The sequence below is a fragment of the Callithrix jacchus genome, chromosome 19 (assembly GCF_049354715.1).
Source record: "Callithrix jacchus isolate 240 chromosome 19, calJac240_pri, whole genome shotgun sequence".
In the NCBI taxonomy this organism is placed as follows: Eukaryota; Metazoa; Chordata; class Mammalia; order Primates; family Cebidae; genus Callithrix; species Callithrix jacchus.
In genome coordinates this window covers 49,271,734-49,296,580 of record NC_133520.1, presented here as the reverse complement: position 1 = coordinate 49,296,580, position 24,847 = coordinate 49,271,734, and the positions used below count along the sequence as shown (strand labels likewise).

General features: G+C 45.9%; 1 protein-coding gene across 2 annotated transcripts in view; it reads right to left on the bottom strand.

Annotated features, from left to right (window-relative positions):
• Positions 1-24,847, bottom strand: part of NID1 (nidogen 1) — an 85,005-nt gene that overhangs the window by 20,141 nt on the left and 40,017 nt on the right. The window contains exons 9-12 of one of the 2 annotated variants that reach the window (XM_035281512.3): positions 22,992-23,135; positions 14,264-14,389; positions 9,752-9,901; positions 8,601-8,723 (exon numbers count right to left, since the gene is read on the bottom strand). In XM_035281512.3, coding sequence (XP_035137403.2) covers positions 8,601-8,723; positions 9,752-9,901; positions 14,264-14,389; positions 22,992-23,135 — 543 coding nt within the window. The remainder of the gene's footprint in view (positions 1-8,600; positions 8,724-9,751; positions 9,902-14,263; positions 14,390-22,991; positions 23,136-24,847) is intronic. The other variant, XM_078357289.1, reaches the window with a different exon arrangement.

Here is a 24,847-nt window from a genome sequence, read left to right as displayed (position 1 = left end):
CAACACACAAAATCTCAAGGGATCCGGAATTTACAGTGGAACTTTGAAGTACTATATCTTGACCTTGTAAAAAGGAGGGGAAAACCTCAACTGTACTCAGGAAATAGAATCTCAAGTGTGTTTATGGAAAGCTGTGACCTCGGTGGACTTCCTGGGCCAGCAGACAGTGGGAGCAGCCAGGGCTCTAGGGAGACCCCCCTGCTGGAGGCCCCCAGGCCCCCATGGGAAACTTTCCATTAAAGGTTGGTGGATGGGGTGGGGGTAGTGGGGATGCTAAAGACACTTTTCCTGGTGTATTTCTGGTTGAGAAACTGATGACTCAGGCAGGCTCCTTCTTACTCATCTAGTTCGAACTGCGAGGGAAGAAAGCATTCAAGACCTGATACTTATCTGAGGAATGGCAGGAAGTCTGGGGTGACTTTTCTCAAGGTGGGGGGACAAAGAGAATGAGAGGAACATGAAATAGAATATAAACCAAAAATAAAATTCCAAGTCCTCCAACCATCTGAATGGACCTCTCCTCTCAGCCAAGGGCAGTCCAAAGTAAAGCTATGAAACTTCTTCAGGCCATGAGAGGAAGGGGAAGGTCGGCCATGTGTCATTGCCATTCACATGGACCTTAAGACCAAAAGACCAGGCCAGGCACGGTGGCTCACACCGGTAATCCCAGAAGTTGGGGAGGCCGAGGCAGACAGATTACTTGAGGTCAGGAATTCAAGACAAGCCTGGCCAAAATGGTGAGACCCCATCTCTACTAAAAATACAAAAATTACCCAGGCATGATGGCAGGCACCTGTAATCCTAGCTACTTGGGAGGCTGAAGCACGAGAATTGCTTGAACCCAGAGGAGAAGGTTGCAGTGAACCAGATCACGCCACTACACTCCAGCCTGGGCAACAGTGCAACACTCTGTCTCTGTTCAAACAAACAAACAAACAAACAAACAAACCAAAAAAAAAAACAACTAACAAAACACGCTCTTTAAGTCCGGTAAGAAACAGCTACAATCTGTTTTCTCTGAAGCCGGCTACCTGGAGGCTTCATCTGTATGATTAAACCTTGGTCTCCACAACCCCTTATCATACATAACCCAGACATTCCTTTCTATTGGCTCCAGGTCTTTGGATAAAAACTCAACCGATTGCCAATCAGAACCTCTTGTAATCTACCTATGACCTGGAAGCCCCCACCCTACCCTCGGCTTCCCATTGTCCCACCTTTCTGGACCAAACCAATATACATCTGACCTGTACTGATTGACGTCGTATGTCTTCCTAAGATACATAAAACCAAGTTGTGGCCTGACCACTTTGGGCACGTGACATCAGGACCTCCTGAGGCTGTGTCACAGGCATGTCCTTAACTTTGGCAACATAAACTGTTAAACCGATTGAGACCTGTCTCAGATACTTTTTGGTTAGCGAGAAGGAGAAGTAAGAAGAAAGTACATTCTTGATCTTGGATTTGCATTCCATTCTAGCACTTTGGGAGGCTGGGGCAGGCGAATCAGTGATGTCGGGAGTTCAAGACCAGCCTGGATAACATGGAGAAACCCTGTCTCTACTAAAAATACAAAATTAGCTGGGTGTGGTGGTGTGCACCTGCACTCACAGCTACTCGGGAGGCTGATGCAGAAGAATTGCTTGAACCTGGGAGGTGGAGGTTCCAGAGAGCTGAGATTGCGCCACCTCACTCTGGCCTGGGTGACAGAGCCAGACTCTGTCTCAAACAACCAACCAACCAAAAACAACTTAAGCAGGATGGGACAATAGAGACCAGGAAAGAGAGGGCCCAGATATAGGCAGGGACAGGGACAGGGACAGAGCCGGGAAATCACAAAAGCGAATTGTAATACTTTTTTTTTGAAGATACAAGAGTGTTTTGCTCTGCTGAAAGCATACTTACTTATTTACTAGCAGTCTAAACACAAGAACCTACATGACTGCTTTTGGAAAGCATAAAGAACACTGATCATTATTTTGAAAGATACAATTCTCAAGATATTCAAATCAATTGCCATGTTCTTTTCTGATTGCAAAATGACCCATATGCCATACACTTTCACATAAAATTTCAGCTACTAAAAAGGATGTCTTCTAATTTACCTTATATTTTGCAATTTTTAAAACAATACTGGGCAAAAATTATGTGCTATATAAGTATTAGCTATTACTTTATTATTAACCCTTCCATGAGATAAAAATTTCACTTTTTTAAACTACCGTTTGTAGATATCGATTCGTATTCTTTTGGGGAGGCAATCTTTAGTGAAGACACATACATATAGATATCTAATATCAAATAGATATGTATAACTATATATAGTTATTTATGTATATAGATACACACATATGAGGTTATATATATAGATATATGTGTATCTATATACATATTTTATATATAGATATAGACATATATGGATATATGTCTCTATATAGATATACATATGTATATCTATATATAACTACATATGTATATAGAAATATGTATATCTATATACATATATAACTCAATTTTGAGAAAAACTGCTATAGAAAATTCTTTTATATAAAGAATTTGGCTGGGCACAGTGGCTCACAACTATAATCATCACCTTGGGAGGCCAAAGTGGGAGGATCACTTGAGGCCAGGAGTTCAAGATCAGCCTGGGAATACTGAGACTCTGTGTCCAGAAAAAAATAAAACGAAGTTAGCTGGGCATGGTGGCACACACCTGTAGTTCCAGCTACTCAGGAGGCTGAGGCGGGAGGATCACTTGAGCCCAAGAGGTCAAGGCTGCAATGAGCTATGACTGTACCACTGCACTGCAGCTTGGGTGACAGCAAGGTCTTGCTCTTAAAAAAAAATAAAGATATGGCTGGGCGCAGTGGCTCGTGACTGTAATCCCAGCACTCTGGGAGGTTGAGGCGGGTGGATCATGAGGTCAGGAAATCAAGACCAACCTGGCCAACATGGCAAAACCCGGTCTCTACAAAAAGTTAGCCGGGCATGGTGGTGCACACCTGTAATCCCAGCTACGCAGGAGGTCGAGGCAGGGGAATCGCTTGAACCAGGGAGGCGGAGTGTGCAGTGAGCCAAGATTGCGCTACTGCACTCCAGCCTGGCAACAGAGTGAGACTCTGTCTCAAAAAAAAACAAAAGATTCAATAAACCTTTTTTTGTAAACTAAGAAATTATTCAGACCTCATGTTCCTTATTTGTAAAACAAATAGGATAAAGAACACACTTCCTAGTGTCCTTTCCAGCTCTAATTCAGAAATTCCAGTTTTCAGACACAGGGTTTGCTCGAAACATAGTGTAAACTATAACATAAACAACAGAAGCCTAACACACCAAAAGCATACAACAGCGTAATGTTGTTCCTCGGCTTTCTGTCCTTTGAGCTGTATCGTCCCACATGTTCTCATCTTTCCTTGCAGCCGTGCTTCCTGAACTCTCATTTTCTTCCTGCCTCAGATGTGTGGTGCCAGATCCAGATGCAGAATGCTGGTAAACAAAACCGGTGCCAAGGGTATAGCGAAGGGACCCAACATCTGCAGGCTTGGGGTTTGCCCTTAAGGGCCAGGTTTTACATTTCTAGCCCAATGTACATTTACGTTATGCCTCTCTTTGATCTTCTAATAAACTCCCCTACGTTACAAAAACCTAGCCAGTTACATTTCCTCAGATGCTGTTCAGGCAAAGTCAGGGTCAGTGGCTGTGGTGGCCAGCCTCCAAGATGGCCCTCATTCTTCCCACAACCTGGTCTTCCATGCTTGGGCAGACTCCCATGACACTGCAAGAGGGATGGCCTGAGACTGATGAGATCAACAGAAACTATACTTGTCACTTCCAAGATTTGTTTATAAACAACTGTGGCGCTGGGCATGGTGGCTCCCACTTGTAATCTCAGCACTTTGGGAGGCTGAGGCAGGCAGATCACAAGGTTGGGAGTTCGAGACCAGCCTGGCCAACATGGTGAAACCCAGTCTCTACTAAAAATACAAAAACTAGCCGGGCGTGATGGCACATCCCTGTAGTCCCAGCTACTCAGGAAACTGAGGCAGGAAAATTGCTTGAACCTGGGAAATGGAGGTTGCAGTGAGCAGAGATCACACCACTGCACTCCAGCCTGGGTAAGAGAGTGAGACTCCATCTCAAAAACAACAACACTGTGGCTTCCATCTTGGCCTGTCTGTCTCTGTGTCTCTCTCTCTCTTTCTCTCTCTCAACTTGGTCTGGAGGGAGCCAGCTGTTAGGTCTTGAAGATACTTAGCCATCCCTGTAGAGAGACCCATGTTTTGAGGAACTGAGGCCTGCTGACAACCACGTGGGTCCTTGAATGGGGCTCCTTCTTTGCCGTCGCAGGAGACCACAGCCCTGGCTGATGTCTCAACAACAACCTCATGAGAGTCCCTGGACGCAGGGACCACCCAGGAAAGCTGCTCCTGAACGCCTGACCACAGAAACTGTGAGAAAATAAATGTTTATTGTTTTAAGTGGCTACTTTGGGAATAATTTGTTATGCAACAATAGAGAACTAATATGCTGGCTTTCTAACTTTCTAACCGTGACCCACAGAAAGAAACACATTTTACTCAGCAGCCGCATATGGCAGCCCATGCACACTTAGACATGTACACACGAGCACACACATGTGCACACACACTCACGCACACACATGCACACGTAGACATACGCACATGAGCACACACATGTGCGTGTACACACGTGCACACTTAGACGCGCACACATGTGCGCACATGACACCCACACCCACACACATGTGCGCACATATGCATGCATGCTGGCATGCACTCATCCATGCGCATACACAAATATTGCTTCATGAAACAATACTCACTCCTACTACATATACTCTGCACACTCTGATATTCTCTAGACTGTTGTTTTCTATCTCATGCATTCCATTTAAAAGAAAGTGAGAAAAGTGAGCCACCAAACTGACTTTAAATCCATTCATGGGGTGTGGAGCAGCATGCAGAAGACAGAGGGGAACAAATCGCAGTTTCTTGTAGTTTGCCTGTCATCCGTCGACACTGCAGTAGCCGTGATCTTAACTGGCTCACCTTCAAAGCCAGTTTAGTTTTCTTTTGGAAACGAGCCCCCTCTGTATACTCTGTATACAGTAAGTACCAAATAACTGCTGTTTGATCCCTGTCCTTCACTATAATAGGTACCAGGAGTCCAGATGACACTACACATTACTTTTCTCTATGTAATGTTTCATAAAGTATTTTATTTATTTATTTAGAGATGGAGTCTCTCTCTGTCACCCAGGCTGGAGTGCAGTGGCGCGATCTTGGCTCACCACAACCTCCCCATCTTGGGCTCAAGCGATTCTCCTGCCTCAGCCTCCCAAGTAGCTGGGATTACAGGCACATGCCACCATGCCTAGCTAATTTTTGTATTTTTAATAGAGACAGGGTTTTACCACATTGGCCAGGCTGGTCTCAAACTCCTGACCTCAGGTGATCGATCCATCCGCCTCAGCCTCCCAAAGTGCTGAGATTCCAGGCATGAGCCACCACGCCCAGCCTTCATAAAGTATTTTAGTCATACACAGTTTAGAATAATATGATGAAAATCTCTGTATTCATATTCCGACTGGAAAATAAAACAACAGAAACACAAATGTAGCTCTTGTGCTGCAGTCTGAATGTTTATGTCCCTCCCAAATTCATACGCTGAAATCCTAACTCCCAAGGTGATGGCATTAGGGGGTGAGGCACCGGGAGGTGACTAGGTCATGAAAGGGGGCCCTCATGAATAGCATTAGTGGTGCCCTTATAATAGAGTCTCCAAAGAGGCCCTTGCCCTTTCTACCACGCAAGAACACTGCAGAAAGATGTCTGGCTGTCTGTGAACCAGTAAGTGAGCCTTCGTCAGGCACTCAACTTGTCAGCACGTTGATCTTGGACTTTCCAGATCTCTGGAACTTTCAGAACTCTGAGAAACAAGTTTCTGTTGTTTACAAACCCGCAGTCTACGGTATTTTGCCATAGTAGCCCTAAACAGACAAAGACACCCCATGTGTCCCTCCCCAATCCCAGTTCCCTTTCTCCCATTGGAGACGTAACCTCTGTCCTAAACTTTTCATTTCTCATTCACTATGCAGACTGTAGTTTTCTTATGTATGTACATTACATTACACATGTAGGTTTCTTTTCATATAGGCTTATATTTCATACACAGGGGGCCATGCTAAACGTATCCTTTCATAATTTCTTTTGCTCAACATTACATTTTTGAGACTTATGAACCATTTTTGAGACCATGAACTCTAGTTCATTCATTTTAACTGCTTTCTGTTATTTCATTGTACGGATTATATGAAAAGTCATCTGTTCCTTCCTCCTGTTTGCAGTCATTTAGATTTTTTTCTATTGTAAACAATATGCAGTGAACATTCTTACACGTTTCTAGTACAGGCTCTCTCCGGTATATAACCAAATGTTAAACTTCTTAAGGGAACAAAATCAAATCTATAAACAATCCTGGCAGGCGCCCTGATTGGTTTTATCTTTGTCCCATCTTTAGATCCCGGCCTACAGGTCTGGATCTGTTTCTGTTTACTCAACAGAGCTTTCAAGAGGGGACAAAGAGTCAGGTTAAAAAAACAAAAAACCAAAATTTGAAACATCTGCTTCTCTTTAAGCTGGATGAATATTAGTCATTTTTAATAGGAGCTGGAATGTCTTGACTCAAATGATCATAAACTCTTCTCTATGTAACCTACCCATTAAAAATCTATGGGAAGTGGTATTTGTTCCCATAATTTCAGGAACAAAAGGTTGCCTTGCCTGGGTTTATCCAAGCCGGGAGTCAGCAAACTGTTTCTGTCAAGAGCCACATAGCGGGCTGTTATACTTTTTTTTTTTTTTGAGACAGGATCTCACTCTGTCACCCAGGCTGGGGTGTAGTGGAGTGATCTCTGCTCACTGCAGCCTCGATCTCCCTGGCTCAAGCAATCTTCCCACCTCAGACCCTCCAGTAGCTGGGACTACAGGTGTGCCGCACCACACCCAGCTAATTTTTGCATTTTTTGTAGAAACAGGGTCTCGTTATGTTGCCCAGGCCAGTCTCGCAAACTCCTGAACTCAAGTAATCTGTCCACCTTGGCCTCCCAAAATGCTAGGATTACAGGCGAGAGCCCATGGTGCCCAGTCTATTTATGCTTTTTATATTTGCAGAGCTTACAGTCTCTGTCACAACTACTGAGCTCTGCTTTTGTGACATGAAAGCAGCCACACTATACATAAGCAGGGCTGTGCTCCAGTAAAACTTTATTTACACAAGCCAGACAGCCAGATTTGGCCCATGGGCCGTAGTTTGCTAACCCCTGTTTTAAGCAGAAGAAAATAATTCAGACTAACAACATGTGCTATTACACATTAAAATTTAACTCTTAATCTGATATTTTCTCCTTTTTGATTGACAACTATTCTAAAAACTAGTCTTAGTGAGAGTGAGGATAAACAAATATTTTCAAATGTTGTTGTAGGAATGGACTAGTGCATCCATTTATTTCTTCAACAGCTGTAAATAGCTGTGAGCCCCACCATATACCAAATTCTCCACTGGCTGCTGGAAACATATAAATATAAAGCGTATATGCACCACCCTCAATGAGCTCACAGGTCCTCAGTGGGCTCACAGGCTAGTGAAGGGGATGCTTACTTAAGCAGTTTTCCTTTTTTCTGAGAAATAGTCTCGCTCCGTTGCCCAGGCTGGAGTGCAGTGGCATGATCTCGGCTCACTGCAACCTCTGCCTCCCAGGTTCAAGCAATTCCCTGCCTCAGCCTCCCGAGTAGCTGGGATTACAGGTGCCCATCACCATGCCCAGCTAATTTGTGTATTTTTAGTAAAGATGGGGTTTCACCATCTTGGCCAGGCTGGTCTTGAACTCCTGACCTTGTGATCCACCGCCTTGGCCTCCCAAAGTGCTGAGATTACAGACATGAGCCACTTCACCCAACCTATTTAATAGTTTTTAACTGCTTAAAAAGTGATAAGATGAAAATATCTTATCTCTAATTGAAAACATTTATAGTGGCATGAATACATCTAACCAACAACAGCAGCAGTAATGAAAAATAAATAATAAAACTGGTTAACTCCAGTCTAAGGTGTCAGCTATATTCTTTTTTTTTGAGGCAGAGTCTGACTCTGTCACCCAGGCTGGAGTGCAGTAGCACGATCTTGGCTCACTGAAACCTCCACCTCTGAGGTTCTAGCGATTCTCATGCCTCAGCCTCCTGAGTAGCTGGGATGACAGGCATGAGCTACCACAGCTGACTACTTTTTCTATTTGTAGTAGTGAGGGGGTTTCACCATGTTGGACAGGCTGGTCTCGAACTCCTAACCTCAGGTGACCCACCCGCCTTGGCCTCCCAAAGTACTGGGATTATAGGCAATGAACATGATGTTCTACCATTTCAAAGACTGCAGTCCATGCTCTGATCTCCCTCTTCAACAACCCTTAGAACTCTCCACGGAGCCTCCTATTTTCCCACCTCACCGTCTCTCCCAGGGCCACATGCTCTGGATTCATGGATAGGGCAATGGGCTGCCAATTCCCAAATGTCCCACCACCTTACCTCCGGGCACGCAACGGAAGCCATCTCCCTGATAACCGGGTTTGCACTGGCATGTGAAGGAGCCTGGGGTGTTGTAGCAGAAGGCGTCTGGGTGACATCGGCTTGGCTGGCATTCATCCACATCTGTAAAACAGCCACCAGGACCAGGGACAATGGGATCTCTTTCAGAATTCTCAATAATTTAAGCCGCTTACTCAAATCTATGGGAACCTGCTTCTGATTGGGGAATAGTAATTCAAAACTTGCTAAACATTAACTATCTAGTCACTAACTCCCTAGTTTCTATCTGTTGCACTTACAAATACGTTTCACTTTGGCAACGCTTCCATGAAAAATGTTTTCATGAAACTTACAACAGGGGAAAAAATAGGATTTACGTGCATTATAAAACATCTCTCCTGCCATTAATGAGAGCTTCAAAAATGTCTGAGTGTTTGCTAACAGATTATTAAGTACTTGACAGAAAACCCTCAGCAACAAGAAAAAATTCATATGTTCAGTAATAAAGAGAAAGTATCTCAGAAAGTATCATCTATCTTAGTTGGGACTTTTTAGAAGTGCTCTATGGTATAATATTAAGTACTTTTGCTAACCAAGAGACTCAGGGTGCTCTGTTCCTGGGCTACCTTACCAACAATACCTGTATGAGCACCCTGGCAGCCAGCGAGCTCATGTCTGAAGGAATTCTACTGAGTCATTTCTTCTTTGACTCTGCAGTCATCTATTCAATATGAGAACTTTGCTTTTTTGAAGGAGGAGGTTAGAACAAGCCGGATGAATGACTATATATTAATAAATCTTATTAAATGAAAGGATGGATGTTAAGCTCCATGCATGTCCTCCCATAAAAGGACAGTTTGTCTCTTTGTGAAAGACAGAAAATACCCCCAGTTCCTCACAGAAAGCTGGTATCTAATTGTCACCTGAATGAACTAGTCACCTAGAACAAAATAGTCACCAATGAGAACAGCCCCTAAAAGACAATGTGTAGTTCAAACTACTAGAAAGACATAAAAAGCAACTCACTTACTCAATGGAGATGACAGAATTCTTTCCTGTATTTGGGAGTGAGTGGGTAATTAGCACATGGTCAATACCACGTAGGAAACTTTCTCAGGTTACATGCAGGGAAACTCAGAGCAATCACACACCTTGGCAGGCTCGGCCATCCCCAGAAAAGCCTGGCAAACAGGAACAGGTGTAAGAGGAGCCTCCTGTGTAGACACACCGGGCCCGCTGGGGTATGTCGCAGTCATGTAGGCCAGTTGCACAGTGGTTGATGGGGCGCTGGTCCACGACAGCTTCAGAACAAAAGGTTGATGTACTGTCTTAGGAAGAAAGTCCCCTGAGCGGGCCACGTGCCCCTCCCAGCTCTATAAAGAGGAACCATGCCTGGACCCCAGACCTCCAGGCACGTCCATAGTCTTCACCCCCACCCTTCACTACCACTGCTGTCATTGTTTCTTCCCACCTGGGTTCTGCCACTGACGGGTCTTGGCTGACTGACACTGCAGTTGGTCATTCTGACTGGCTTGACCTCAGTTTCATGCTGGGGCTCTGTCCGAGGCCACTCTCCAAACCAGATCCCCATCATGGGTCCCCAGGAACCAACTTTCCCTTCATCAAGATGTGGGGGTGGGACATCTGCAGATGCCACACTTCTGATGGCAACTCTGTTGAGACCGCTTGGAGGGAAGGAGCTGAGACTTCCACGTGGCATTCAGCCTTGGCCCACCCTGGACAGGTGGAACATTCACTACAAATGCCCAAGTCAGTCACCCACTTGCCACCAAGGAAGGGAAAATAAGTGTTTACAAGGGAGGGAGATAGATATGGTCGGAAGACTGTGGGCCTTTGGAGTAAGTAGCCCTGGTATGCACCATGTACACATGGGTCAACCACATGGCCTTAGATAAATCGTGTAATTATCAGAGCCTTGGGTTCTTCCTCCTCTACCACCCCCCACCCCCATCCCTATTTTTCTCTGTCTCTCTGCTAAGGTAGGACAAACTGAAATCAATCTTAGGAAGACTCATGGAGGAGAAATGAGTCCTCCTTCATCTGGGATAATCCAACTACCGAAAGCCTGCTGGGAGGGAGAGATTTCTGTGCTGGCGTTGCGAGGATGGGACTCTGTCCTGTCTCTTAGCACTTTCGGAAAATCAGAAGCAAAATGGTGCTTTAGGAACCCCAGAGTAACTGAACTAGCCATTGAAAATCACCCTGTAGACCTCAACCCTTGCCTTCATCTTGAGGTAACAGCATAAGATGGGGCATTATCAGCTAGCCTCTGTGACACTCACCTACTCCTCAGCCCTCATTCCATGAGTTCCATCGTCAGGACCCTTAAGAGAATCACAGTCCCATCTACTGGCCTCTCCGTGCTTGGCCTACTGGAAGTTGGCTGCTGCAGCCATGGCCTAAGCCTGGCCCTGTTCTTGCCTCGAGAGGGGGGCTGACACATGGCATTGTGCCTGCACCAAGATGCCCTGGGGAGGTGTACATAGGACCTCAATTCACCACACTCCATATGCCAGCCCAGTGTCACAGGGCTATGTCCATTCAGAGGGGTGTCTACATCTTCACATCAAGGTTACTTAAGCTGAGGCCCATCTTTCCTTCACAAAGACATGTTTTGTACATTTCAGTTAACTGCAAAAGTTGGTACCCAGTGGAAAAGAGATTCATGAGGAAATGCCAAAGATGGAATTCCACAAACATCGCTTCCCCGATAATGGATACCAATCCTCATGAAAAGAGAATTCTCCTAGGCCAGCCCACATGACCTGCCTGAGCCCCCAGCCCCTCACAGTTGGCAGGGCACACCTTGTCCTATTTCTATCCTCACCTTGCCCCGTTCTGATCTGCAGGGTAACCTTCCCAGTGCAGGCTTCCCACCTAGAACACTGTTTCAACAAGGAATTCCAGGAGAGATGGAATGACCACTCAATTACTCAGTGACAAGCCAGAGTTATTTCTCTGAATGCATGCAGGCAAACTTGTTCTATAGTGATCCTTCTCTCTGCACAGTGAGTCTCAAAGGAGCTAATTAAAAGGGGTGAGGCTGTTTTCCCTCAAATATGTAGGCTGAGCGCCGTGGCTCACGCCTGTAATCCCAGCACGTTGGAAGGCCGAGGCAGGCAGATCACCTGAGGTCAGGAGTTCGAGACCAACCTGAAGAACATGATGAAACCGTGTCTCTACTAAAAACGTAAAAATTAGCCAGGTGTGGTGGTGCACACCTGTCGTCCCAGATAATCGGGAGACTGAGGCAGGAGAATCACTTGAACCTGGGAGGCAGAGGTTGCAGTGAGCTGAGATCGTGCCACTGCACACCAGCCTGGGCAACAGAGTGAGACTCTGTCTCCAAAATAAAAAAAGTGAAGTTGATCTCATAGAAATAAAAAGTGGAAGAGAGGATACTAGAGGCTGAGAAGAGTAGGGGGAAGGGAGGGAAAGGGAGAGATTTATTAAAGACTACAAAATTACAGCTCAAAAGGAGTAAGTTCTAGTGTTCTATTCCACTGTAGGATGACTATAGTTAACAGAAATATTTAAATATTATATAGTTTCCAATAGCTAGAAGGAGCATACTGAATGTTCCCGACACAAAGAAATGATAAATGTTTGAGATGACGGATATGCTAATTACCCCGATGTGATCACTGTACATTATATGCATTAACACATCACTGCGTGTCCCATGAGTATGTACAATTATTACGTGTCAGTTAAAAAATATATATCTTTTTTAAAGGGGTGAAGAGCTAAGCAGGATGGAATTGCCTGGAGTCCTACAGGCAGTGGGAGAATCAAGAAACCTCAGGAGGCCAGGTCTCGGTGGAACAGAACGGTCATCTGGTGGTGTTCACACTTGTTTCTGAGCAATGGAATCCTTTATTCAGACAAAAATCCTGCTGAGACTTTTACATATTAAAAAATAGGAAGACAGTGTATTGGCTCACGCCTGTAATCCCAGCCCTTTGGGAGGCCGAAGTAGGTGGATCACTTGAGGTTAGGAGTTCGAGACCAGCCTCGCCAACATGGTGAAACCCCGACTCTATTAAAAATACAAAAATTAGCTGGGTGCTGTGGTGGCCACCTATAATCCCAGCTATTCAGCAGGCTGAGACAGGAGAATCACTTGAATCCAAGAGGCAGAGGTTGCAGTGAGCTGAGATTGCACCATCGCACTCTAGCCTGGGCAACAAGAGCAAAACTCCATCTCAAAAAAAAAAAAAAAAAAAAAGGAAGGCTAGAGGTCAGGGAAGAGGACAAGAGCCTGCCCACAGCTTGCCTGTGTCCCCCTTGGCAGCTCCTGAGGCACCTCCAAGAGCTCCATGGGTCCCAGGAAACCAATGATCCAGTCTAACTACCTCATTTTACAGATGAGGAACTGAGGCCCAGAGAGGTTGCCTTCCTGAGAAGTAAATGCCTGAAGCAGACATTCGTACAGCTCCTGCCTCGCACCCCACCCTGCCCCTTCAGCGAGTGCGGACATCAGGAATGACTGGATCCAGAAACCCAGGTCACCATGCTCCATTACCCAGGCTTGAGCTGAAGTGTAATGTACACGGTATGGCCATTAAAATTAAACTTTCGAATCTCCTTAACCTCAAAAAGCAGAGAAAGAAATCAGGCCAAATACACAGAAACTGATGTTCTCTACTGAGGAAAAAAAAAAAAGAAGAAGTTAACTTTAGCAGAGTAAAAATCTCAACTCTGTGCAAAGGGGACTGGCCTCCCTGAGCTCACAGATGTTTGGGTCACACTCAAAATATGAGAACTGCCTGTTCCCTCCCATCCTCAGGACACCACCTCACCCCCGGACCTTGGCAGCCTTACCCAAACTTTGAGACAGAGCAAAAATAAAACATTCTAGGGTTTAGTGAACAGTGAGGAAGAGGCAAGAAGATGGTTTGCTGACATGAAACAAGAGGAGTCTGTTTTAAGTTGGGAAGACATGTTGAGTTCAGACGCCTGTTTGACGTGTCGCGCTCCAGACCCGGAAACACGCTGTCCCTGGCCGTTCAAGAATCTTGAATGACCAGGTCACAGTGCAGCAGCAGGAAAGAGGAAGAATAGAAACAGCCTGGCTGTGTGTAGCTGGCCCATCAGCAGCAACACCACAATCACCATTCAACAAGAGCATCATTAGCCTAAAAGCTGCAATTATCTCAACAAGCATAAGAAATTATGCTGCTGCTCATGGTTGGTAAAATTAAAATCCATCAATAGAATGACCCCAATTGGAATTTTAGATGTAACTCAGGTAGAATTCAATCTAAGATAGGTAACGAAACAAAGGAACCTAGAAGGGGTCCTTCTATACGAATCCCAAAGCTACTAATTACTGGGAGAAACACGTCTAATACCTTTATAGTTATTACAAGCCTAATGAAAATGATGAAAAGAAGTGTATAAGAAGCAGATGTAATGCAGAAGCTTGCAACAGGTGAGGCGATGGCATTACTGCTGTAGGCAATCTGCTGCTGCCTCCCTGTACTTACAGCAGGGGCTAAGTCTGATTCATCTTTGTAAACTGCCCTCCCCAGCACCTTCCAACGTTGGCCAGACTCATTTTACCTGGGACCAGACCTTTTGCACAAGAGCTAATGCATACCATGTGAATAATGCCGTGGAAAGTTACCTGGAGAACTTACCCACACACTTTCCCTCGTCTGAAAACTGGTGGCCCTCCACACACTCGCAGCGGAAGGTTCCTGGGTGATTATTACAGATTGCGTTGCTCCCACACACTGAGGGTTGTTCTGAGCATTCGTCAATATCTGCAGCAAATTTTTTTTAATGCAGACTTTTTAAAACCTCTTCAAACATTACTGACTATAATAGTATTTTCACCTAAGAATAGATCAATTTTAAAACAATTTTTTCTTTTTTTTTTTTTTCCCAAGATGGAGTCTTGCTCTGTCACCCAGAGCTAGAGTACGATGGTGTGATCTCGGCTCACCACAACCTCCACCTCTCGGGTTCAAGCAATTCTCCTGCCTCAGCATCCCGAGTAGCCACCACGCCCAGCTAATTTTTGTATTTTTAGTAGAGATAGGGTCTCACCATGTTGGCCAGGGTGGTCTCAAACTCTGGACCTCCTGATCCACCCGCCTCAGCCTCCCAAAATGCTGAGATTATAGGCGTGAGCCATCACACCTAGCCTAAAAGTAGTGTTAAATATAATTTTTGTCTGTGCAAAACCTGAGAAAGTGATCCCCAAACCCTTCTCCTAAGGAAATGTGTGCTTCTCCTACCTCTCCTGGAGTTAATTGTTGAGCCTGGGGCCCCTGAACATGGGTCTCTCCCATTAGATTGGCAAATACGTGTTATAAGGACACAGAGACTCATCTTTGGACTCTGAGTATTGAGAGTCTCTGAATATTAAAATATACTCTCAAGCCCTAAACTTGAGAGTATATTTAAATATGCTGTTATTTAAAAATATGACTTTCTCCATTACAGTTACAAAGAAAAGTTGAACAATTTAAAGCTTAATTGTGAATTTTTGAATATTATCTAGGGCTTAATGGACTGAAAGGAAAGTCATTCATTCATGAGACTAGAGTGATGACCTTCTTTATGTCAATACTACAGCCACCATCATGGGGTAACGTGGAACAAACAAACATAGGCTTTGGAGGTGGACATAGCGGGGTTCAAATCCTGCTTCCCTTAGCTACTAACTTGTGTGGCCTTGGGCAAGTTACCCAACTTCTCAGCCTCAATTTCCCCTTTGGTAAATAAGAATAATAATATTCATCTTGAGGGTTCTTCTGTGGATTATGGAAAGTGGATGTAGGTCAGAGAAGCACCCAGCAATGCTCCAGACACCTAGCTATTATAATACTAACCAGGGAGTCATCCAACACCCCAGCCATGCTGATGAATTTGGCTAACTCTGGGAACACGCCCCTCAGATGGCCCCTAGGCTTTGGGGGCCAGGCTGTGGCTACCACTTGTTTAAAGCTGGTTGGCCAAGGCGATAAACGGAGCAAACCTATCATTCCGCTGGTTACATGGCCACTGATGGGTTGAAATAAACAGTTACACAAGGTCCTTCTCATGCCAACCTCATGCTCAGAGTGTAGACAGCTACTTCTGGCATTTCTAAAACCCTGAGATGTACATGAAGAGATCTCATAATGACTGAGACCACACAGTTCTTCTCCCCCTCATATATCTCTTCCCCCCCATACATCTCTTCCCCACTTCATATAGCTCTTTTTCCCTCACACATCTCTTCCCCACCGCATACATCTCTCCCCCCATACAGCTCTTCCCCCTGATACATCTCTTCCCCGCGTCATATAGCTCTTTCCCCCTCACACATCTCTTCCCCGCTTCATACAACTCTTCCCCCATACAGCTCTTCCCCCCTCATACATCTCTTCCCCGCCTCATACAGCCCTTCCCCCTCATACAGCTCTTCCCCCCACCATACAGCTCATCTCCCCCCATACATCTCTTCCCCCCATCATACAGTTTATCTCCCCCTCATATAGCTCTTCTCCCCCTCATACAGCTCTTCCCCCCCTACATCTCTTACCCCCATACATCTCTTCCCCCCTCATACAGCTCTTCCCCCCCGCATACAGCTCTTCCCCCATACAGCTCTTCCCCCCCATACAGCTCTTCCCCCTCATACAGCTCATCTCCCCCATACAGCTCTTCCCTCCCTCATACAGCTCTTCCCCCCATACATCTCTTCCCCCCCATACATCTCTTCCCCCTCCTACCTCTCTTCCCCCCACATACAGCTCTTCTCCCCCTCCTACATCTCTTCCCCCCACATACATCTCTTCCCCCTCCTACATCTCTTCCCCCCACATACATCTCTTCCCCCCTCATACATCTCTTCCCCCCATACATCTCTTCCCCCCATACATCTCTTCCCCCCCATACATCTCTTCCCCCTCCTACATCTCTTCCCCCCACATACAGCTCTTCTCCCCCTCATACGTCTCTTCCCCAGCACTTTCATGTGTATCTTTGACACATGGGAGTCAAAGCCTCATATGTCCATCCTCAATGGCCAGTCCAGCCAGGCGGCCCTTGTTGGTGAGACAAATGTCCTGCTGGCCTGTCGGTCAACATTGCACAAGACAAGCATTCTTGCCATATCAGCCCCCTAGCTTGTCCTGTACCCAGGGAAATAAATACCTAAACCAAATGCTCTTCAACTTTTGGAGAATATACTGGTATGTGTGTGTTCTGTGACGTGTTTAAGACACAAGATCTCAGGACGGAACCAGGCACAGCCAGAAGGTTCTGGAACAAAGCCCCTCCCAAAGCAGGCTCTTCTGCAAGCTGGAGCTGGAGGTGGCCGTGGGGGAGAAGTGCATCCAGCATGTGTGGACTTCACAGCTTCATCAATCAGTTGCTGCTCCAACATGGGAGAAAAGGGGCTTCCTGTGTCCACTGCCTCTGTGCTACAACTCTCAGAGGACACTCCCAGCACAGATGTTTGGACACACTGTACACACTGCAGGACTGAGTGGCTTAGATGCCATTGCCAAAGCCCAAGAGCGCAGAGCAGCAGTTTTCAATCGAGAAGGCAGAGCAAAATCACAGGGGAGCTTCTTCAGGCTCTCTTCCTCCCTGGGAACATTTACAGAAGGGGAAGCTGTGTTTTGGAAAAGCTTCTATGTGACCAGGCTCTACTCCCTCGCCCTACCTGAAGAGCTATTGACAAATAGGACTTCAGGGCTACTGGGATGACGGAGGGGACAGTTCCTTAGCACAACCTCTGCCTCCATGCAGGCTTACACATACATGCCAGACTAGACAACACCTTTTTTTTTTTGGAAATGGTGTCTTGCTCTGTCACCCAGGCTGGAATGCAGTGGCACAATCTCAGCTCACTGCAACTTCTGCCTCTCGGGTTCAAGCAATTCTTCTGCCTCAGCCTCCCAAATAGCTGGGACTACAGGTGCATGCCACCACGCCTGGCTAATTTTTGTATTTTTAGTAGAGATGAAGTCTCACTATATTGATAAGGCTGGTCTCGAACACGTGACCTTGTGATCCGCCCACCTCGGCCTCCCAAAGTGCTGGGATTACAGACCTGAGACAACACCCTTTCTTAAGGGGCAAGACCCTAGCAATTTCCCAGCTAATAGTTCATGGTCCTTGTGGTTTGGACATTCTTCTTCATGTATAATTTAACTCTTCTTTTCTAGGGCCAGGCATGGGGCTCACATCTGTAATCCAAGCACTCTGTGAGGCCAAGGTGAATGAATCACCTAAGGTCAGAAGTTCAAGACCAGAATGACCAACATGGTGAAACCCTGTCTCTACTAAAAATACAAAAATTAGCTGGGCGTGGTGGTGCATGCCTGTAATCCCAGCTACCTGGGAGGCTGAGGCAGAAGAATTGCTTGAACCCAGGGGGCAGAGATTGCAGTGAGTCGAGATTGCGCCTTTGTACTTCTGCCTGGGCGACAGAGCGAGACTCTGTTTCAAAAAAAAAAAAAAAATCTTCTCTTCTATAAATTGAAACCAGTACCTTAACTCTTTCTTCGGTGGAAATTGTAAACTGGCAATAACTGTCTCTTATACCAATGTATCTGCTGGAAAATGATTCTTATTCTTATTTTGAGACAGAGTCTCACTCTGTCCCCTAGGCTGGAGTGTAGTGGTGCAATCTTGGCTCACTGCAACCTCCGCTTCCCAAGTTCAAGTGATTCTCCTGCCTGGGATTACAGGTGCACATCACCACGCCTGGCTAATTTTTGTTCATTTTGGGTTTCATCATTTTGTCCAGGCTGGTCTTGAACTCCTGACCTCGTGATCTGCTTGCCTCAGCCTCCCGAAGTGCTGGGATTACAGGCATGAGCCACTGCACTTGGCCGATTATTCTTATTATTTAACATCTGGTCAATCTCTTCTCTGGAAAGAGATTTCCTTTCACAGGGTCACTTTCTAACTCAATAGGAAAATCCTGGATTATTCTTGTCATTACTGCTTCTTTTTTGACTTTTTTTCAGAGTGGCTACTTTTCACATATTTTCAGCAACTCTAAGTTTCTCTAATTTTTCCCTTTTGTAAAGGCCAGGCTCTTAGAGGAGAAAAGTCTCATTACCAATTTGCCAAATGCCTTCTACACACTCAACGATTACTCAGTGAGAGATGAGCCAGAACTATCTCTACAGGCACTAACTTGAGACACATGTGGGCGCCATCCTGCCATGCACCCAAGTGAATCACAGAGCTCTGTGCAACCTTCTCCACATTACTGCGGGGGTTTACTGCGATGTCTCACCAAATCCACCCTTGTTTGGGTGTCATATACCATCATATCATCGCTGCACACACTGAATCACAAAGGCTCATCCTCATTCTCCTCTAACGCACGTCGCAGGTCAAAATAACACAGGAAGTGATCTGCTTAATGCAATTTCCTATTTTAAGCCTCGTATCTGGATGCATTAACACTTCGAGGCACGTTCTAGAGACCCAGAACAATACGTGTCCCGACTGGGAATATATCCGCATTCCACAGAGGTAGCAAGTCAGAACAGCCACTCACCACAGGACAGAAGCAAGGCTACATGCGACCACCTGTCTTCCTGGACAAGGATAGCCAAGGATTTTCTAGGATGGTGCAGATTACAAAAAGCGTGGCTGGTTGTGCCTTCCAAAGTGAAGCACTCCCACCGTGGCGAGCTCAGGCGCCAAAGGCCGAATTAGGGGGTCACAATTCAACAGCAGCAGACTTGGTTACTTCGATGCTTTATCACTATTCAGGAGGCTCAGGAAGTGGAAGCATCACTGTGTAATGAGGAGGTGTGGATGGGTGAAGGAGACCCCCCTGTGCGCTGGCCGTCTGCACCGCCTGGGAGGGCTCTCATTCACACACACAGATCGTGCTGCTTTGAACTGGCTGGAGCCAATTCAGCCATTCAAGGCTGTCAGGGTCTTCACAGGAAATAGTGGGAAACTGAGATTATGGGTGAGTGGGCGCTATGTCCCCTCCCCAGCAATAAGTCACTAGGAAGGTGAATCTCAGACTGGATTCTGCCACACATACAAAGCTATCAGCAAGCTGGCCAAATATACAACCTGTACTGTGTGCCCAAGTTCCTGCCCTACAGTAATTCTGACATCCCGACAGCCACCTTGCATGACAGGTTCACTGGGAGGCAAACACCACAGTGCCCTGAGAGCAGGATCTGCTGACCTTTGTTATATCAGCACACCAAATCTGCCATTAGCTGGGGCTGCTGGATTCCAGACCTCAGGCATTAGTCCCAAATTCTGAGACTGCTGGGCTTACAGGCACCTGCCACCACACCCAGTCGGATTTTTTTTTTTTTTTTAATTGAGACAGAGTTTTGCTCTTGTTGTCCAGGCTGGAGGACAGTGGCGCAATCTCAGCTCACTGCAACCTCCACCTCCCAGGTTCAAGCAATTCTCCTGCTTTAGCCTCCCGAATAGCTGGGGTTACAGGCATGCACCACCACACCTGATTAATTTTGTATTTTCAGTAGAGACGGGGTTTCTCCATGTTGGTCAGGCTGATCTGAAACTCCCGATCTCAGGCGATCCACCTGCATTGGCCTCCCAAAGTGCTGGGATTAGAGGCGTGAGCCACCGTGCCTGGCCCTGCTTACCAGATTCTTATACCTTGGTCAAGCAAGGGAACTGTCTGTTTTTCTGGCTGTCCATTTTTCTGGCCAGCTGTGTGTCAGCACACTACTCATCCCACCAGGGAATCTTCTAGCATTCCTCACGCTCATTAGTGAGCCCTCTCACTAACTGCAGACTTAGGCAGCACTGAAGCATGTGATGGTCTTGCCCCTGGTAGTGGACTAACTTCTTTTTGGTAGTAGATTAAAATTCAGTAACAAACACATAAATATCAAGCTGCCTACATGAAAGTATCTGAACTTAAGTTATAAATAATAAAATAACTGCAGTTAGAAGACGGAGTAATACAGAGGCTTGAGTCAGAGGCTTCTGTTCAAATACTATTCATCATGGCTCACTTAAATGAGCCTCAGTTTTCTCATCTACAAGAAAAGAACGTTCAGAGGCTGAGGCAAGTGGATTGCTTGAGCCCAGGAGTCTGGGCAACCAGCCTGGGCAACATGGCAAAACCCCATCTGTACAAAAAATACAAAATTAGCCAGGCATGGTGGGACGCCTGTAGTCCCAGCTACTTGGGAGGCTGAGGTGGGAGGATCACCTGAGCTCAGGAGGTTGAGGCTTCAGTGAGCCAAGATCATGCCACTGTACCTCAGCAGCAACAGAGTGAGATTCTGTCTCAAAAACAACAGAAATAAAAGAAATAGATGAATAGAAGAATGAAAACTCACACTCATTAGGATGGCCTCTTTGTCATTCTGGAGATGGAGTCTTACTCTGTCACCCAGGCTGGAGTATAGTGGCATAATCTTGGCTCACTGCAATCTCTGCCTCCCAGGCTCAAGCAATTCTCCTGCCTCAGCCTCTCAAGTAGCTGGGATTACAGGCACCTGCCACCACACCTGGCTAATTTCTGTATTTTAGTAGAGATGGGGTTTCACCATGTTGGCCAGGCTGGTCTCAAACTCCTGACCTCAAATTATCTGTCTTCCTTGGCCTCCCAAAGTGCTGGGATTACAAGCATGAGCCACTGTGCCTGACCCCCTATTTAAAAAAAAAAAACAAAAACAGAAAACAAGTGTTTTCAAGGATATGGTGAAATTGAAACACTTGTGCAACTGTAGGTGGGAATATCAAATGGTGCAGTCACTGAAAAACACTATGGTAGTTCCTCAAAAAATTAAAGATAGAAAGGCCAGGCGCAGCAGCTCACACCTGTAATCCCAACATTTTGGGAGGCCGAGGTGGGTGGATCACCTGAGGTCAGGAGTTCAAGACCAGCCTGGCCAACATGGCGAAACCTGGTCTCTACTAAAAATTTAAAAATTAGCTGGGTGTGGTAGCAAGCACCTGTCATCCCAGCTACTCAGGAGACTGAGGCAGGAGAATCACTTGAGCCCAGGAGGCAGAGGCTGCAGTGAGCCAAGATCACACCATTGCACTCCAGCCTTGGAGACAGAGCAAGACTCTCTCTCTCACACACACACACACACACAAATTAAAGCTAGAATTACCATATGATTCAGCATCCCACTTTTGAATATATATCCAAAAGAACGAAAGCAGGAACTTCAACAGTTATTTGCACACCCACGTTCATAACAGCATTATTTGCAATAGCCAAGAGGTGAAAGCAACCCATCTGTCCACTGAGGGATGGATAAACAAAACGTGATATGTACATGTAATGGAATATTATTTAAGCTGCAAAAGGAAAAAAGTTCTGACACATGTGACAATGTAGGTGAGGCTTGTGGACATTATGCTACGGGAAATAAGCCAGTCACCAAAGAACAAATACAATATGATTCCACCTATGCAATCGTTAGAATAGTCAAATGCATAGAGACAGGAAGTGGAATGGTGGTTCCCAGGGACGGACGGAAGCAGGAAATGGAAGTTGTTTAATGGGTACAGAATGTTCTGCAAGATGGAGAGCTCTGGAGATGGACAGTGGTGATAGTTACACAATAAAATGAATGCTTGTAATGCCACCGACCACACTAAAAAAGTGTTAAAATGGTAAACTTTATGTTATGTTTATTTTATCACAATCAAACAATTAAAATTTAAAAAAAGGAACAGGTCAGGCACAGCGGCTTATGCCTTAAATCCCAGTACTTTGGGAGGCCAAGTCGGGTGGATCACAACGTCAGGAGATCAAGACCATCCTAGCCAACATGGTGAAACCCCGCCTCTACTAAAATACAGAACATTAGCCGGGCATGGTGGTGTGTGCTTGTAGTCCCAGCTACTCAGGAGGCTGAGGCAGGGAAATTGCTTGAACCTGGGAGGCAGAGATTGCAGTGATCTGAGATTGCACCACCCTCCAACCTGGCGACAGGCACTCCAACCTTGGTCTCAAAAAAAAAAAAAAGGAACAAAAAATCCATCTCATTAGAGTTGTCAGAGAATTAAATGAGATGGTGTTTGTGAAGCACTTACTTCAAACAGTGCAGGGGTAAATTATAGCTATCCTTATATTACTGGTGTTACCATTAACAGCTCTTACTTATAATTCCCTTTAAACTTGTGCATTCTTAAGAGGGAGTTGGGTGTGGCCTTAGGAATTCTACTCTGCTGCGTAGATCAGATGGAAGAACGAGCCAGTACTCCTGAATTTACCCAGGGGAACAGTGAATGTGCAGCATAAATGAGTCAGGCCTGGCATGTCCAGCAGTATTTATCTCATCTGTGCTTCCTTGCTGCACCCAGTTCTCTGATTTACAGAATCTGGATGCCTCCTCCCCACCTGATTTCCCAGCCCCAACAAGTCAGAATCAAAGACCGTACCATAGCAGGTCCGCCCGTCTCCTCGGAAGCCGATGGAGCACTCACAGGTGAACTGTGTCCTGGAACCAGGGCGACACGCTGCGTTGGTGTCACACCCATGAGTGCCGATGTAGCAAGGATTCTGAAGAGCATCGGGGGAGCCTTCTGTGAAGACAGAGACATTGGAACCAAGTGAGTCTTCAGGAGCTCTTGTAGGTTTCCTCCTTCCATAAAAAATCAAACACAATTGGTGACCAAGAAGGTGATCACAGAGGAGCAGGGTGGAATGGGACACCAGCCAATTCCTGTGTTGCCCTGAGGCAGGACCAGCAAACTCTGTGCCTCTGGCCCCCTCCCTGTTTTTATAAAGTTTTATTAGCAACCAGCCATGTCCATTTGTTTATGTATGATCTATGGCTGCATTTGTGCTATCATAGCAGAGCTGATGTCATGAAAGAGACTGTATAGCCAGCAAAACCTAAAATATCTACTATCTGGCCCTTCACCAAAAATGCACTGACTCCTGATGCGTGCAGCCACAGCTGTCAGAGGAAGGAGAATGCCTACCTTCTTTCTACTTTACAAAGTTAAAGTGAGGACAAATCGATTAGCTGGAGAAATGATTTGGATATGGAGGAAGAACCAAAGACAACTGAAAAAAAGGGAAAAATTACTTTGGAAGATCGAGGCAGGCAGATCACCTGAGGGCAGGGGTTCGAGACCAGCCTGGCAAAAATGGTGACACCCTGTCTCTAGCAAAAATACAAAAAAATTAGCCAGGCATGGTGGCGGGTGCCTGTAATCCCAGCTACTCAGGAGGCTGAGGCAGGAGAATCGCTTGAACCTGGGAGGCAGAGGTTGTGGGTGAGCCAAGATCACGCCACTGCACTCCAGCCTGGGTGACGAGCAAAACTCCATCTAAAAAAAAAAAAAAAAAAAAAAAGGGAAAGACCAATTATACAGGACCCCTGATGTGGGAAGAAAGTTGCCCAGGTGCCATGGCAAGAGACTGAAGGCACAATCTGTGCCAGCATAATAAATAACGGATACTTAGTTATAGCAATGATACCAAATAGAGTTACTGATTACTTCGTTATAGCAATGATACATTTACTGATTAGTTACACATAGGACACCAAATAGATAATCAGGTTTAATCTCATAATCAATTATATAATCAATCTTATTACATTATTATTCTCTATATCTTTGCTCTAGTGTAGGAACATCTTAGTCTTATAGTACAGACATAATCAAGTGAAATAGAATTCGGAACCGAAGCGACATTGTGAGAAGTGATCAGGAGGCGAGAGTAAATGCCTTGCGGTAGCGCCAGTGCCTGGGGAGGTGCCCGTTGCTTAGCAGGCCCTGAGGGGGAGTTTCCCTTTCACTGGGGAGTTCAGAGAAAACTCTGCTCTGTCCGGCTCTCGCTCTCGAGGAAGGTTTGACACTAGCCAGGCGGGTCGCAGACATCCAGGGGCTTAAACACCTCTTGGTGGTGCTGTGCTCTGATGGTCACCACTCTTGTCCACTTTCATGTTCCACTTTCCCACCCGATGCTCCCCTGTAAATTTTTAGAAGCTGTGAGAATAGAGGAATTCTAAAAGCCTTTGATCTCTCTGATAAGTGCATAGAAAGATACCGACTAAATATGTGCCTCCCCTCCTTGCAGCGGCTACCTGAGAGGGAGGGGCCTTCTATACTGTATCCACGTGTCCCCTGAACTGTGCCCACGTGGCCCCCCCATATTGTAAGGATGTGATGTGCTTGATCTCTACCAATCATGTCAGATGAGTCACTCTCCTGACCCTGCCCCGCTACCTTGTCATAAAATAAACAGTGTGTCCAGGCATTCTGGCCACTGCTGGACTCCGCCC